The following is a 15,849-nucleotide window of genomic DNA, read 5'->3' as shown; positions in this document are numbered from 1 at the left end:
AACTGTTGCTAATTCCTGTCACATTCAAAGGATATTTGAATCCTTTAGGTATTTTGAAATTTCAGTGTAATATGTTTTAATTGGATCCTTTACCTGTTTTTGTATTTCCCAACAGGTTCACTAACCTGTCAGAAGCTGATAACCTCCATCCAAAGTATAAACTAGTATTGAACCATGCATTGCAGTGCCCTCCAGACGTATTTACAATCTTGTAAACAACCAGAAGCACATCTGTAATGTGTTTTGGGTTGTTGAATCGCCACAATTAACACAATGAAGAAAGACAACAGATGAAAAGAGGCATACATAAAGTGTGACATGACTGACTGCAAAATAAGAATCACATATCTCAAAATAGTCTACATAAAATTAAATTCTTCAAAACAAGAGGACTGAGACATATATTTTCTTTCACAAAAGTGGCTCCTACCATTCACTTTTAGAAATGCAGTAGTCTTCTGGTCCCCAGAATCACAGGTATATTCTCCTTGATCTTCTGGCTTGAGGTTGTGTATTAACAGTTGAATGCAGGTGCCTTCATGCTTCAATTCATATTTATCACTTGACTGAAGGACTTCAATGCCTTTCCTCCATTCCACTGGAGCAGCTTTGGTAATCTCACAGCACAAGGTGGCCATACCATCCTCTTCAGCTTCTGTGTTCTCAAGTTCTTGTTTGAAAAACACAGGCAGGGCTAAGGGAGAAATTAATTTAATCAGGTCATAATGTTGTTCAAGATCCAAGCTTGCCGAAGAGTTCTAGGAACCATTGAGCAACAAAATGGAATTCCTTTCATTTCCACTAAGGCTAACATTTGATAGATAAGGATATGGCAGTATTGCAAGGCATCCACTTAGGTAATGATACCCAGAATGTGACAGGAAGGGACAGAGTTTACAGGCATAAAAAAAATACAACAAATGGAGTCAGAGAGGGGAAAATTGGTAACAAGGCAAAATTTACTTTAATGGCTTATTAACGAAATGTACATCGTATTCAGCACAAAATAAACGAATTAGTGAACAAATTGAGGTTAACGGGTATGATCTTACAGCCATTATAGAGATGTGGTTACAGCTATGCACTCAGTTCCAATGTATGTACACAGCTTTGATTTGAAATTTCTGAGGTTTCCTAGCAAGTTGAATTCTTTGAAACCCTCTCCAATGGAACCTTTTGATCTCTAACAAATTCAACATGCAATGCTTTGAAAAAGATTTCATTGACAGCTCAATGAATTTCTATCATCCTCTACCCACCTGTGTTTATTTTAATTTCACTTCTTCATCTGCAAACCACAATCATTTTGAGGGTATCACAGGTTGTCAATCAGACTTTCTTTCAGTCATGATTATGCCAAGCCCCCCACCGCCCCCCACCCCCCACAGCCAGGTGAAATTAACATCTCCTCTCCATCAGAGGACTTCAAAGGGGTCTGCTCAGACCTGTAGCTTCTGACAATGCAAAAGGAAAATCTCTGCTGCAGGATAGAGTGCTGCAGTGATTTAGAAGCCATCCAGGTGATGGAGGGGCAAGAAGATTAAAGGGACCTGGTCACTTCAGAATTTTCACAGATAGCAGGCAAAAGTGTAGATGTTAATCAAAGAGCTGCCTGAAATCACTGGAAATCAACAACCCTGGATGACAAGCAAGATTGTAAGCTCAGTGAGAAATGAGGCATACATAAATTTCAGGAAATTGAAAACAGATATTGCTCTTGAGGAATACAAAAAGAGCAGCAAAGAGCTTAAACAGGGACTTAGGCAGACTGAAAGGGGCCATGAAATGTCCTTAGCAGGGAGGATTAAGCAGAATCCCAAGGCTTTTTATGTGTATATAATGAGGAACAGGGTAGCCAAGGAAAGGATGGGTCCACTCAAGGATAGTGGAGGGAATTTGTTTGTAAAGCCAGGTGAGATGAATGTGTTCGATGGGGACTGTAGAAAGGAGGATATTGACATTCTAAGACATGTTGAGATAAAAATTGGAGGTTTTGGAAAAACATTAAGGTGGACGAGTTCCCAGGGCCAGATAGGGTCTATCCCAAAATACTGAGAGAGGTAAGGGAAGAAATTGCCGGGGCCTTGGCCTAAATCTTTGTATCCTCTTTAGTCATGGGCGAGGTGCCAGAGGATTGGAGTGTAGTTCACATTGTTCCTCTGTTTAAGAAAGGCGGAAGAAACAATCCAGAAAATTACACGCCTGTGAGCCAGGGAAAATTATTGGAGAAGCTTCTTAGGCTCAGGATGTATTCACGGGAATGGAATACACTTATTATGACAGACAACATCATTTTGTGAAGGTGATAATGATTACTGGACCGACCTCCTCAAGCCCCCTCGGAGCCGCAGGCAGCACTGCCAAGGTACGTGGCCTGAATGGAGGCCGAGTGGGGATCTGGGGGGAAAGGGGGTCTGAGTAGGGAGTTGGGTTGGACAAAACCTTATGCCTGCATGATCGGGGGAGGGTGCCTCTCATTTTTGAAGGTTTTTTGGTGCTTCCCCAACCCTTGGGGTCCAACACACCAGGTTCTCGCACATGAGGAATTGTCCTAAGCCACTCCAGGTTCAGCTGAGGAGCCAGGTGAATAGCGGAGATATTTGAATTGGGCTTAAAGCCTACTAATTATATTTAAAATAATTAATTTGAATATTTATCAGGTTCCCGCGCCAGGCAGGCCAAGTGCATTGTGACAAATCTGGCATCCATGCAAAACCCATTCTTTGCCCAATGCCCGATTCATTAAGCTAACACGAGACTCGTCAGGAACTAGTGGGCAACATCATCTTAATTTTACATTACAAAACTAACTCACTTTCAAACTTATTATATCAACCTAGAAATGGACTGTGGTGATAAACGGACAAGTAGATAAATGGTATAGCATTTCCTGTTATTGCCATGTATCAAAAAGCAAACAGGGGAGTTGCGCTTGTACACTTACCACAAGAACTTACAGGTTATAGTGTATATATCATGAAAACAATAACAGAGTAAACATATTATTCCTTTCAAGTTCAGTACGATTAAAAAGCCTACTGTACATTTTCAGAAAACCTCATCTATTCCTTATTTTGCACTCAGTGTTCCTAAAAAATAGTGTTCTAGACAAAATATGCTAAACAGAAATCACAATCCCATAAGAAAGCTTGTAATAAGAATGGGTATGTTCCTGATCTATAATTTTTATATTAAAAATGTATTGGCTGTCATGAACCTAACTGGCCCAGAGGTCCTCTTTCTGCTTTCTGACCATCTCGAGGGCAACATGACAGCTCAGAGACTATCTCTGTTGCTGTGCGGACACATGGATTTGGGCCTGTGTCTGTGGGAGTTTGCACGTTCTCCCCGTGGTTGCGTGGGTTTCCTCCGGGTGCTCCGGTTTCCTCCCACATCCCCAAAGATGTGCTTTTAGGCTGATTGATTGGGTACTAAATTGTCCCTAAATTGGACCTCCCTGATCCTCGCACATTAGGCGTAGGCTAAAATCATGAATAGGACACTGAGACAGTGGGACGGCGGCGCGGGCTCGTTGGGCCGAAGGGCCTGTTTCCCGTGCTGTGTTGTTCTTTGTTCTTTGTTTGTTCTTTGCTTACTATTTACTATTACTATTGTCAGGAGACAGAGGTAGTTTAAGTGATCTATATTTGTATTTTTGAGTTTTAGATATAGATTTAGGGGAGTTTAATTGTGTGATTCTGTGTAAGAAAGGGTTCAAACTTTAGTTAGGTTCATGACACTGGATAAATGGAATAGCCTTCTCTATTATTGCCATGTATCAAACAATAAACAGAGATCCATTTAAAACAAGATGCAATTTCTAGCTTGATGTAATGAGAAAGCTGCATATATGGAGACTTTGGTTTAATTTCAAACTATGCAACTTTGAGATTATAAAGCTTGCAACATGAAAACAAACAAATGAAAATGAAGACCAGGTTATTGGTTAGCCATCATGGCCACTTTGGTTAAAAGTAATTTTTGAGTTTTGTTGAACCCGAGTCAGTTAGAACAATTCAGCTGGAAAGGCAGCATCTCTCACAGAAAACTGCCAGAAACCGAAAAGTAGAACAATGAAGGTAAGATCCTCAAAGCTAAAGAATGGGTAGTTCATGAAATCAGAAAAGAAAATGGAAGTCCCAGGAAGACTGAGGTCAAAGGGATAAAGAGAACTGGAAATTGAGTAAGGCTGCCAGTTAAAGATAACGCTGCAAGTTGCAGAACTGGTGAAGTTGGCTAGCAAGGAGCCAAATCCTAAAGTTGGTAACCTTAGTGCAGCGTGTGAAGCAATGGAGTTTTGATTGCACGACTGAGTACCTGAAAGATTGCGTGTAAGCTTGAATAAAGGTGGCAATTCAAAGCAGAGAAATTCTGAGAGACGTGGAATCGTGGAAATAGGTCAGTGGTGAGACATTTGAAAGAAAGCACTGGTTGAGAGAAGATTCCAAGGCATGTCTTTTTGAAAGTGGAATCACTTGTGTGGAAGCCAGAGTCTCAACGTGACTAGTTGGTTAACAGTACAATTAGTATCGAGGGAAGTTTTTTATTGTGGACAGTCTCTGGCACCAGCAAGGCTGCCGCCCCCATGTTAACTTCTATCTTTACAGGCAGTCTATGCAGCAATGGAGTGACCCAGTATTTCGGTGTTGTTTCAGAGACAGTTAGCACATTTAGCGATAACTCCACCTCTGACTATGTTTCACTTCACTCTTTTGACCCTGTTGTACAGCATGGACATATTTCCTTTTGTTTTGCTTAAATGTTGTCTTGGATACATACTGATTGGTCGACCCATGTTGGACGCAGTGGGCTCGAGGAGGAGTTCTTGGAATGCTGCCGGGATAGTTTCCTTGAACAGTGCGTGTTGGAGCCGACGAGGGAGCGAGCTATCTTGGATCTGGTGTTATGTAATGAGGCAGGTAGAATTAGGGACCTTGTGGTGAAGGATCCTCTTGGGGAGAGTGATCATTGTATGGTGGAGTTTCTGGTGCAGATGGAGGAGGAGAAAGTGGGTTCCCGGACACGCGTCCTTTGTTTGAACAGAGGGGAGTACGGTAGGATGAGAGAAGAATTGGCGAATGTTGACTGGGGGAGTGCGTTGGAAGGTAGGTCTGCTGAGGAGTAGTGGAGGATCTTTAAGGAGATCTTTCTTGGTGCTCAGCAGAAATTTATTCCGATGCTTAAAAAGGACCGTAGGAGGAGAGGTAATAAGCCGTGGATAACGAAGGAGGTGAAGGAAAGTGTTAAATTAAAAGCGGAGGTGTTTAGAGTAGCTAAGAGCCGTGGGCGAGAAGAGGATTGGGAGAGGGTTAAATGTCAACAAAGATTGACAAAGAAGTTGATAAAGAAGGGTAGGAGAAACTATGAAGCTGGGCTTGCGCTTAATATAAAAAAGGATAGCAAGAGTTTTTATAAATATATAAAAAGGAAGAGGCTGGCTAGGGTGAACGTTGGACCCTTAGAGGATGAGAGGGGGGACTTAGTGGTAGGGGATGGGGAAATGACTGAGGTCTTGAATAACTTTTTTGTTTCGGTCTTCACGGAAGAGGACGTGAATAATTTGCCGGGTGTTAGCGATGGAAAGGTGGTAGGACTGGAGGGTCTCAATGACATTATTGTTACTAGAGAGGCGGTGCTCGACAGACTGGAGGGACTGATTGTGGACAAGTCCCCAGGACCAGATGGAATGCATCCGAGGGTTCTGAAAGAAATGGCGGAGGTGATAGTGGATGCCTTGGTGGTTATTTTCCAAACATCGCTGGATTCCGGGGAAGTGCTGGAAGTTTGGAAAACGGCTAATGTTACGCCGTTGTTTAAGAAGGGTGGCAGGCAAAAGGCAGGGAATTACAGGCCGGTTAGTTTAATGTCTGTTGTAGGTAAAATGTTAGAATCCGTCATCAAGGAAGAAATAGCGAGGCATCTTGAGGGGAATTGCTTGATAGAGCAGACGCAGCACGGTTTCGTTAAGGGAAAGTTGTGTCTGACAAATTTATTGGAGTTCTATGAGGATGTGTCTAGGGCGGTGGATAGAGGAGAGCTGGTGGATGTGGTCTTTCTTGATTTTCAGAAGGCGTTTGACAAGGTACCTCACAAGAGGTTATTGCAGAAGGTAAGGGGGCATGGAGTTGGGGGTAGGGTGTTAGCGTGGATAGAGGATTGGTTGTCAAATAGGAGGCAGAGAGTGGGGGTCAACGGGTGCTATTCGGATTGGCGGATGGTGACTAGTGGAGTGCCCCAGGGGTCGGTGCTGGGGCCTCAGCTATTTACCATTTATATAGATGATCTGGAGGAGGGAACCGAGTGTATGGTGTCGAAATTTGCTGATGACACCAAGATTGGTGGAACGGCAAATTGCGCGGAGGGTGTGGAGAGTCTGCAGAAGGATCTAGATAGGCTGGGCGAATGGGCCAGGAACTGGCAAATGGAATTTAATGTTGGCAAGAGCGAGGTGGTCCACTTTGGTAGGAATAATGGTAGGAAGGATTATTACTTACGTGGCGAAAAACTGCAGCAGGTGACGGTGCAGAGGAACCTCGGGGTCCTTGTGCATGAGTCGCAAAAACCCAGCCTGCAGGTGCAGCAGGTGGTCAGGAAGGCGAATGGGATGCTGGCCTTCATAGCGAGGGGGATTGAATATAAAAGTAGGGAGGTCTTGCTGCAGCTGTATAGGGCATTGGTGAGGCCGCAGCTGGAGTACTGTGTGCAGTTTTGGGCGCCGCACTTATGCAAGGATATTTTGGCCTTGGAGGGAGTGCAGAGGAGGTTTACTAGGCTGATACCAGAGTTGAGGGGGTTGAGCTATGAGGAGAGGCTGAATAAACTAGGCTTGTACTCGTTAGAGTTTAGAAGAATGAGGGGAGATCTCATTGAGACATATAAGATGATGAATGGGATGGATAGGATAGAGGTGGAGAGACTCTTCCCGCTCAGAAAGGACAGTAGGACTAGGGGGCACAGCCTCAAGATAAAGGGGGGTGCGGTTTAGAACGGAGTTGAGGAGGAACTTCTTCACTCAAAGGGTGGTGAATCTGTGGAATTCTCTGCCCGTTGAAGTGGTGGAGGCTGCCTCGCTAAATATTTTTAAGACGCGGGTTGATGGGTTTTTGATAAGCGAGGGGATTAAGGGTTAGGGGAGAGGGCGGGAATGTGGAACTGAGCCACGACAGATCAGCCATGATCTTATTGAATGGCGGGGCAGGCTCAAAGGGCTAGATGGCCTACTCCTGCTCCTATTTCTTATGTTATGTTCTTATATGTTTTAGCTTACATATGCTTCGCTTAGATAAAGAACAAACAAAGAACAAAGAACAGTACAGCACAGGAAACAGGCCCTTCGGCTCTCCAAGCCTGTGCTGCGCATTGGTCCAACTAGACCATTCATTTGTATCCCTCCGTTCCCAGGCTGCTCATGTGTCTATCCAGGTAATTCTTAAACGATGCCAGCGTGTCTGCCTCCACCACCCTACCTGGCAGCGCATTCCAGGCCCAAATGATGATACACCTTTGGCAGATCCCCCAATTGCCACGGGAGGTAGGCATCCCCAGCAGACCACACCCCCAACTCACCCCGATCGCTGGCCTCCTTCCTGCCCCAATCAAGGCCCAGAACTGTTAAGACTCTGGCATGAATTGGCCAGCCCCTTCGAGCTTTTAAAGATATTCATGATTGTGACCTTTGCATTGCATAGAGTGTGGAAGGTTCTTCTCTGAAATCGCAGTGAAAAACAATCGTGATTTACACCAGTTTTCCTGTGAATTCAGCATTATGAACTACCCCCCCTCCCCCTCCGCCCCCCAACCCTTCCCTATAATCTGTGTGTAAAGCCAAGGCATTCTGCTCCTGACTGCTGGTGTAAAAACATGGCATGTCAAGTGGCATGGACCCCCATCCCCACTGATCACATCTAAGCCCTGCTCCCTAGGCCCAGCCCTTTGGCACTACTCGATGCCCGGTGGGCAGAGCCAAGGTGTCCCCTGGGCATGGTCACTTTACTGGGGGCACAGACTGGCACTGCCAGGGTGTCCAGGCCCAGGGGGCACCATCCCCCACTGCCCAGCTCCCTGGGGGACCCCAATTGCCCCTACTTCACTCCAGCAGAGTTTCCCACTTGTTCCCCAAAAGTGGGGAGCTAGTCTAAACCCCACTGGAGTGAAATTTCATTGATGGGGTGGGAGATGCTAGCAGATCCGGGGACTTCAGTTTCCATGTGGTCCCCTGGATAGCACTGGATATCTGGCACTGGGAGAGGGAGATGCGTTAGGGACACATACGCAAATCCCACAAATTGGCCCACACATGATTCTCCAGCCTGCTGTGCTAAAAAATGGGAGAATCACCTCCGACATGTCCAAGTGTCAGCAGCTTTGGGTATCGATTCAGTGGACATTTTGTGCATTTGAGGACACAAATTCCATTGTTGGACTTCCTTTGTCGTCAGCTCCCTAAAAACAGCAAGTTCAAAGGCCCTCTGCAGAGTAGGGTTACTCTCCATTAACAAACATTTTTGTGTCACTTCACTGTACTGACCACAAAGAAATCCGTCCCGAATAGTGTCATTCAGCACATCTCCAAACTCATGATATTCTGCGAGTCTTTTAAGCACTGGCACAAAAAGAAATTGTGATTCTCCTCTTGGTTTCTTTTATGGATGAGGTTTTCCCTTCACTACGCATAGGAAAGTGTGTACAGCATACCTTCAGCTATTTGGTTTGCCTGTGCGAAATTGTCAAAATGCTTAGTATAAGAGCTTTATTGCTCTCAATTTTTATCAAAAGATTCCACGATACCAAACATCCCCGCCTTTTTTCAATTCATCAAATTTCCCTGCATGCTTGGCAACAACATTTCCAACAGCAACATCAATTTTCTTAAGTGCAAGGAATTTAATCGAGATTTAGCCTCTTATTTACTGCAGCCAGCTCTATAATCTGTTGGCAGAGTATCATTTCCATCTGTCCACTTAGCCCATTAGTGTCCATAGCACGTGTGAAAGTTTTCATTCTACTTCGACTTTTCCTCAGTTAATTTCTTTTTTCCAGTTGGCTATCAAAAGCATGTATCTGTCGTCCTCATTGCCAGTTTATGTTGTGTACTGGAAATGTAATATGTGGAATTCATAACGAGGACTACAGAAATGGCTGAGGAATTAAATTTGTACTTTGCTTCAGTCTTCGCAAAGGAAGACATGAATAATGTTCCAGAAGTGCTGAGAGAAACAGGTTTAGGTCAGGAGCTGAAGGAAAATCAGCATTAGTAGAGAAATGGTTTTGTGGAAATTGATGGGATTGAAGGTATAAATCTCCAGGTCCTGATCATCTTCACTACAGAAAGTGGCCCTGGAAATAGTAAATCCATTTATTTTTCAAAATTCTTTGGATTCTGGAATAGTTCTAACAGAGTGGAGGGTAGCTAATGTAAGCCCACTATTGAAAAAGGGAGGTAGAAAGAAAACAAGGAGCTATAGACCAGTGGGCTTAACATCGGTACTGGGGAACTTGCTTGAGTCTATTATCAAGGGTTTCATAACTTGGCATTTGGAAGACAGTGGTATAATCAGATAAAGTCGGCATGGATTTACAAAAGGCAAATCATGATTGACAAATCTATTGGAATTGTTTGAGAAATGTAACTAGTAGAGTTGGCAAGGAGAACCAGTGGATGTGGTTTATTTAGACTTTTAGAAGACTTTTGACAAGGCCACATATAACAGAATACTATGCAAAGTTAAAGCACATGGGATTGCAGGTAATGTCTTGAGATGAATAGAAAGCTGGTTAGCAGATACAAAGAAAAGAATTGAAATAACTAGGGCTATTTCTGATTGGACGTCAGTGGCTAATGGGGTTCCGCAGGGATCTGTGCTAGGACCCCAATGGTTCACATTATATGTTAATGATTTGGAAGAGGGAACTGAATGTATTATCTCCAAATCCGCAGATGGTAACAGTGTTGGGTGAGAGGGTAAACTGTGAGGAGGATGCAGGGATGCTTCAGTGCGATTTGGACAGACTGAATGTGTAGGCATCTGCATAGCTGATGCAGTATAATGTGGATAAATGTGAGGTAGCACTTCGTTAGCAATAATAGGAAGACAGATTATTAATTGAATGGGTGTGAATTGACAGAAGTGGATACTCATCAAGACCTTGGAGTCCTTGTGCATCGGTCGCTGAAAGTAAGTGCGTAGATACAGCAAGCAGTAAAGAAGGCAAGTGGTATGTTGGCCTTCATAGCGAGAGGATCTGAGGATAGGGATTGGAATGTTTTGCTGCAATTGTATAGGGCATTGGTGAGGCCACATCTGGAATATTGTGTGCAGTTTTGGTGCCTTATCTGAGAAAGGATGTCCTTGCTATAGAGGGAGTACCAGACTGATTTATGTCATATGGCTCCAGTGAGCCAATAGGAATAAATACAAATACATTAGTTAGGCCACATTTGGAATGTTGTGTGCAGTTTCTGATCACCACACTACCAAAAAGACATGGATGCATTGGAGAGGGTGCAAGGAGGTTTACCAGGATGTTTCCTGAGATGGAAGGTTTTAGGTACGAGAAGCTAGATAAACTTGGGTTGTTGTCACTAGAAAGACAGAGGCTGAGAGGGCAACCTGATAGAAGCCTACAAAATTATGAGAGGCATAGGTAGGGTGGAAAGTCAGAGGCTTTTTCCCAGGATGGAATGGTTGAACATGAGAGGGTGTAGGCTTAAGGTCAGAGCTGGTAAGTTCAGGGAAGATGTGCAGGGTAAGTTTTTCACACAGAGTGGTGGGTGCTTGGAGCGCACCACCAGTGGAGGTAGTGAAAGCAGGCACATTAGCAATGTTTAAGGTGTATCTCAATAAGACACATGAATGGGAGGTGAACAGAGGGATAGAAACCGCACATTTGCTCAAACTTGTGGGCCTACGGGTTTGTTCTTGTGTTGTATCATTCTTATAACAATTGCAAGGGCAGCATGAAGGGGTGAAAACAGAGTCAGGTATAAAACATAAAAACATAGAAAATAAGGGGAGGAGTAGGCCATTCAGTTCTTTGAGCCTGCGCTACCACTCAATATGATCATGTATTTTCAGTATCCCACTCTTGCTTTCTCTCCATACCCCTTGATCGCTTTGGCCTCAAGGGCCGCATCTAGCTCCCTCTTGAACATATTAATGAACTCGCCCCAACAGCTTTCTGTGGTAGAGAATTCCACAGATTCAAAACTCTTTGAGTGAAGAAGTTCTTTCTCATCTCGGTCCTGAATGGCTTACCCCTTATTCTTAGACTGTGACCCCTAGTTCTGGACCTTCCATCCAGCGAAGTGTAGGAGAGAGTGCGAGTTCACCATGAGGGCAGCAAGAAGGGTTGAGAACACAATAGGGTATAAAGCAGCACAGGAGTGACTGTTCATTGTCAGAGCAGCAGAAAGGGGTGAGAACACAGTGGGCCATAAAGCTGTTGTCCACAAGGGGGAGCAGCCCACAAGGGGGTTCAGTGCCCACATTTGGAAAGGAAAAAACAAGGTGTAACATCATACAGAAGCACACAGGTGATTGGCTGGTGAGCATTTCCTATTTATCTGACCTAAACTCGGGAATAAACTAGTGAGTTGCATTTTTCCATTTTTAAAGTAAGTTTTCTTCTTACTTGTGTTGTGAAGTTGATGTTTGTAAAATCATTAAAAAATTGTAAAACACTAAGAACTGTAAAATTGCATGGTCTATTAAAAATATTTTTTTAAAAGAGATGCAGGTGCAAAATACTTTAGACAGAGAGCATAGAGTGAAACGTTGTATCGCGAGGCTAGGCAGTGGTACTGCCAAAATAACAGATTGTTTCTGAATTTTAACTAATCAGTTTAAACTAAGCTTTTGAATAACCACAGCCTATCAGATTTGAATTTGATATTTTGATCATCTCTAAACCAATCCTATTGTGGGGATGTTGTTACTTCATCAAGAGTATAAAAGATAGGAACAGTGGCACAAACAGTAGGAGAACACCTGCCAGCTGCAAAGTAACAGCTTGGTTCAGCTCCGAGAAAGAGAGAGAGACAGAGACACAGACACAGACAGACAGAGACTTGCTTGCTGAATCTCTCATTGCTGCATTTATATTTTAAAAGAAAGCCTCATCTCAATCGCAAAGGTATCAACTGAAGATAACGAAGACAGATGAAATCAGCAAAGAAGACAGGAAATTCCAGAAGGCATCAAATCTGGTTAAAATTTTGAGAGTGACTAGAAATTTTTTTTTGTAATTAAGTGGGAATTGTATTTATCTAAACAGTATTCCATTAGAATAGTGTTTAATTCAGGTTGTTGATAAGTTTAGTTAACCTGTTCACAGTTAGATAACTAAAGTGTTACTTGTTGCTTTTACAGAGAGGATCTCATGTAGATATTTTGATTTAACCACTAAAAGTTGCTGAAGCGCAGAAATTACCTCTTCTCACACACTTTAACAGATTATGAGCGGAAGTACTTATCTTTGAGTGGTTGCATGTTAGTTCTCAGAGAGGAGATCATAACACTTGGAAGGTGTTACAGAGTATTAGCAGATGTATTAGTTCTGGTAAAGTTAATGACCTCTATGATTCCATTAATAAGGTTTGAGGGACGACCTGATAGAAGTCTACAAGATTATGAGGGACATGGACAGAGTGGATAGTCAGAAGCTTTTTCCCAGGGTAGAAGAGTCAATTACTAGGAGGCATAGGTTTAAGGTGCGAGGGGCAAGGTTTAAAGGAGATATAAGAGACAAGGTTTTTTCACAGAGGGTGGTGGGAATTTGGAATTTGCTGCCAGGGAGGTAGTGGAAGCAGATATGATAGTGAATTTTAAGGGGCGATTTGACAAATACATGAATAGGATGGGAATAGACAGCTATGGTCCCTGGAAGGGTAGGGGTTTTAGTTCAGTCCGGCAGCATGGTGGGTGCGGGCTTGGAGGGCCGAAGGGCCTGTTCCTGTGTTCTTTGTTTATTAATAGTAATGTTTATTAGCACTCGTAAAGGCTTATTAGCAGTAACAAGGTTATTAACTAATAGCAAAAGGAATGACAACCTTCACAGTGCTTATCCTATGCTAGGATATCTAAGATACTTCCCACGCTCTGGATAATCATCTATGCAGAAAGTGTTGTCGGTTTCAGCAGCTTGAATTCTGGATTTTGGAATTCGAGCAGCAAGGTATCTCTGTGTGGCATCTGTGTGGTTGATTTGGGGATAGGATATTTATAGATTTGGGCATCTTTCAGCTTAAAAGTATTCGGATAGAGGGAATGGGTGACCACCAGGCAGTGAAGTAGAAATTGCCCTTGAGTGTATCCCATTCTTCAATAAAAATTCAGTTCTGACTATTGAGGAGAGTGATGGTTCATCTGAAAAATGCAGCCTGAGCCAACAGCACAGCATCACATGTAACTTCAGATACAAGGAAAACTGGAAAAGCAATAATGACAGGTGATTCAATAGTCAGGGTAATAGACAGGAATTCATGTGGCTAAATCCAGGATGCTATTGTTGTCTCTCTAGTGTTAGGATCAAGCATGTTGCTAAACAGCTGCAGAGCCCCCTCATGGAGAGAGGATGAACAGCCAGCAGTCATGGGACACTATGGTATGAATGACATTGTAAGAAGTCTGACAACACCAGGTTTAAGTCCAACCGATTTATTTGACAGTAAACTCACAAGCTTTCGAGGTTTCCCTCTTCGTCAGGTGAATGAAGAGTTCTGGCCTCAGACAGAGCATACAACAGCACAGACAGTTTACATATTTCTGATTAGAATGCGAATCTTTACACCTAACCTGCTATTCAAGTCATAAAGTGGCTAACAATGTGAGTGGAAGGAGCACTGAGCACAGGTTAAACAGATGTGTATTGTCTCCAGACAGTACAGTGAGATTTTGCAAATCCAGGCAAGTCATGGGGGTTACAGAAAGTGTGACATGAACCCAAGATCCCTATTGAGACTGTCCTCATGTGTGCGGAACTTGGCTATCAGTTTCTGCTCAGCGACTCTGCGCTGTCGTGTGTCGTGAAGGCCGCCTTGGAGAATGCTTACTCGAAGGTCAGAGGCCGAATGCCCGTGACCACATAAGTGTTCACCAACAGGAAGGGAACAGTCTTGCCTGGTGATTGTCGAGCGATGTTCATTCATCCGTTGTCGTAGCGACAACTGTTTCTAATTTCACTTCAGGCTGTTTACAACCTCAGTATTATGAGTAACACCATCAAGCAGTCCCTATCCACTCAATCACAACAACTCTCTACTTATATCTGCATAATACTACTTGCCACTAACCTTGCCTCAATCTGTCATCAGCCAAAATCTCATTATTTATTTTGTCGTATCTAGATTGAATGCTTTTCTTGCCAGTCCTCTAATATCTCTGTTCAGTTCTCTATTAATTCTGTCCTGTAAACTACCGCAAATCAAAGAAAACACTGGGCTGATTTGCCCATCGGATTTCCTCTACATTGGAAAGTATCAAACAATGATGAGACACAGTACAGAAAAGAGATAGAGAAACTGGTGAACTGGCGTGACGACAATAATCTCTCCCTCAATGTCAACAAAATGAAACAGCCAGTCATTGACTTTCGAAAGCATAGTGGAGGGCGTGCCTCTGTCTACGTTAATGAAGCGAAAATAGTCGAGAGCTTCAAGATTTTAGGTGTCCAGATCACCAACAACTTGTCCTGGTCCCCTCCATGCCAACACTACAGTTAAGAAAGCCCACCAATGCCTCTACTTTCTCAGAAGACTAAGGAAATTTGGCATATCAGCTACGACTCTCACCAACTTTTACAGATGCACCATAGAAAGCATTCTTTTTGGCTGTATCACAGCTTGGTATGGCTCCTGCTCTGCCCAAGACCACAAGAAACTACAAAGGGTTGTGAATTAAGCCAAGTTCATTACTCAAACCAGCCTCCCATCTATTGATACTGTCTACACTTCCTGCTGCCTCGGAAAAGCAGTCAGCGTAATTAGGATCCCGTGAACTCCAGATATACTCTCTTTCAACTTTTTCGTCGAGAAGAATATACAGAAGTCTGAGATCACGTAGCAACCGACTCAAAAACAGCTTCTTCCCTGCTGCCATCAGATTTTTGAATGAAGCTACCTCGCTTTAAGTTGATCTTTCCGTACATCCTAGCTATGACTGTAACACTACATTCTGCACTCACTTCTTTCCTTCCCTATGCTTTGTCAGTATGGCAAGGAAGAAGCAATACTTTTCACTGTATACTAATACATGTGATAATAATAAATCAAAACAAAATCTCATCTCCAATCTATATTTTTCCAAGATGACCTAACAGTAAAGTTTTTTGAAGTCTTGAAATTGAGTAAAAAATGTAACTTGTACATTAAAACAGTAAAAAAAGTCAATACAACAATAAAATAATTCCAACATATTTGTGCATAGAATCATAGAATCCCTACAGTGCAGAAGGAGGCCATTCGGCCCATCGAGTCTGCACCAACCACAATCCCACCCAGACCCTATTCCTATAACCCCACACATTCACTCCAGTAATCCCCCTGACACTAGGGTCAATTTAGCATGGCCAATCAACCTAACCCATACATCTTTGGACTGTGGGAGGAAACCCATGCAGACACAAGGAGAATGTGCAAACTCCACACAGACAGTGACGCGAGGTCGGAATTGAACCTGGATCCCTGGCGCTGTGAGGCAGCAGTGCTAACCATTATGTCACCATGCTGTCCAGCATCATTGTGGAAGAACAATGCCCTAAAAGCGCCTAACTGACACATTCAGCTGAAGCCAACAATATCTTCCTTCAGAATACTTAGGTTTTAGTAAGTCTTTCTTTTTCTGTTTACCCAAC

General features: G+C 43.3%; 1 protein-coding gene across 1 annotated transcript in view; it reads right to left on the bottom strand.

Annotated features, from left to right (window-relative positions):
- obscnb (obscurin, cytoskeletal calmodulin and titin-interacting RhoGEF b) overlaps positions 1 to 15,849 on the bottom strand; it is a 696,366-nt gene that overhangs the window by 311,862 nt on the left and 368,655 nt on the right. Inside the window, exon 56 of the mRNA XM_080214757.1 lies at positions 431 to 694. Within this exon, the coding sequence (XP_080070883.1) occupies positions 431 to 694 (264 nt within the window). The remainder of the gene's footprint in view (positions 1 to 430; positions 695 to 15,849) is intronic.

The sequence above is a fragment of the Carcharhinus amblyrhynchos genome, chromosome 2, assembly GCF_965287045.1.
Source record: "Carcharhinus amblyrhynchos chromosome 2, sCarAmb.v2.hapA, whole genome shotgun sequence".
In the NCBI taxonomy this organism is placed as follows: Eukaryota; Metazoa; Chordata; class Chondrichthyes; order Carcharhiniformes; family Carcharhinidae; genus Carcharhinus; species Carcharhinus amblyrhynchos.
Note: the sequence above shows the minus strand (reverse complement) of the source record. Positions and strands in the feature narration are given on the sequence as shown.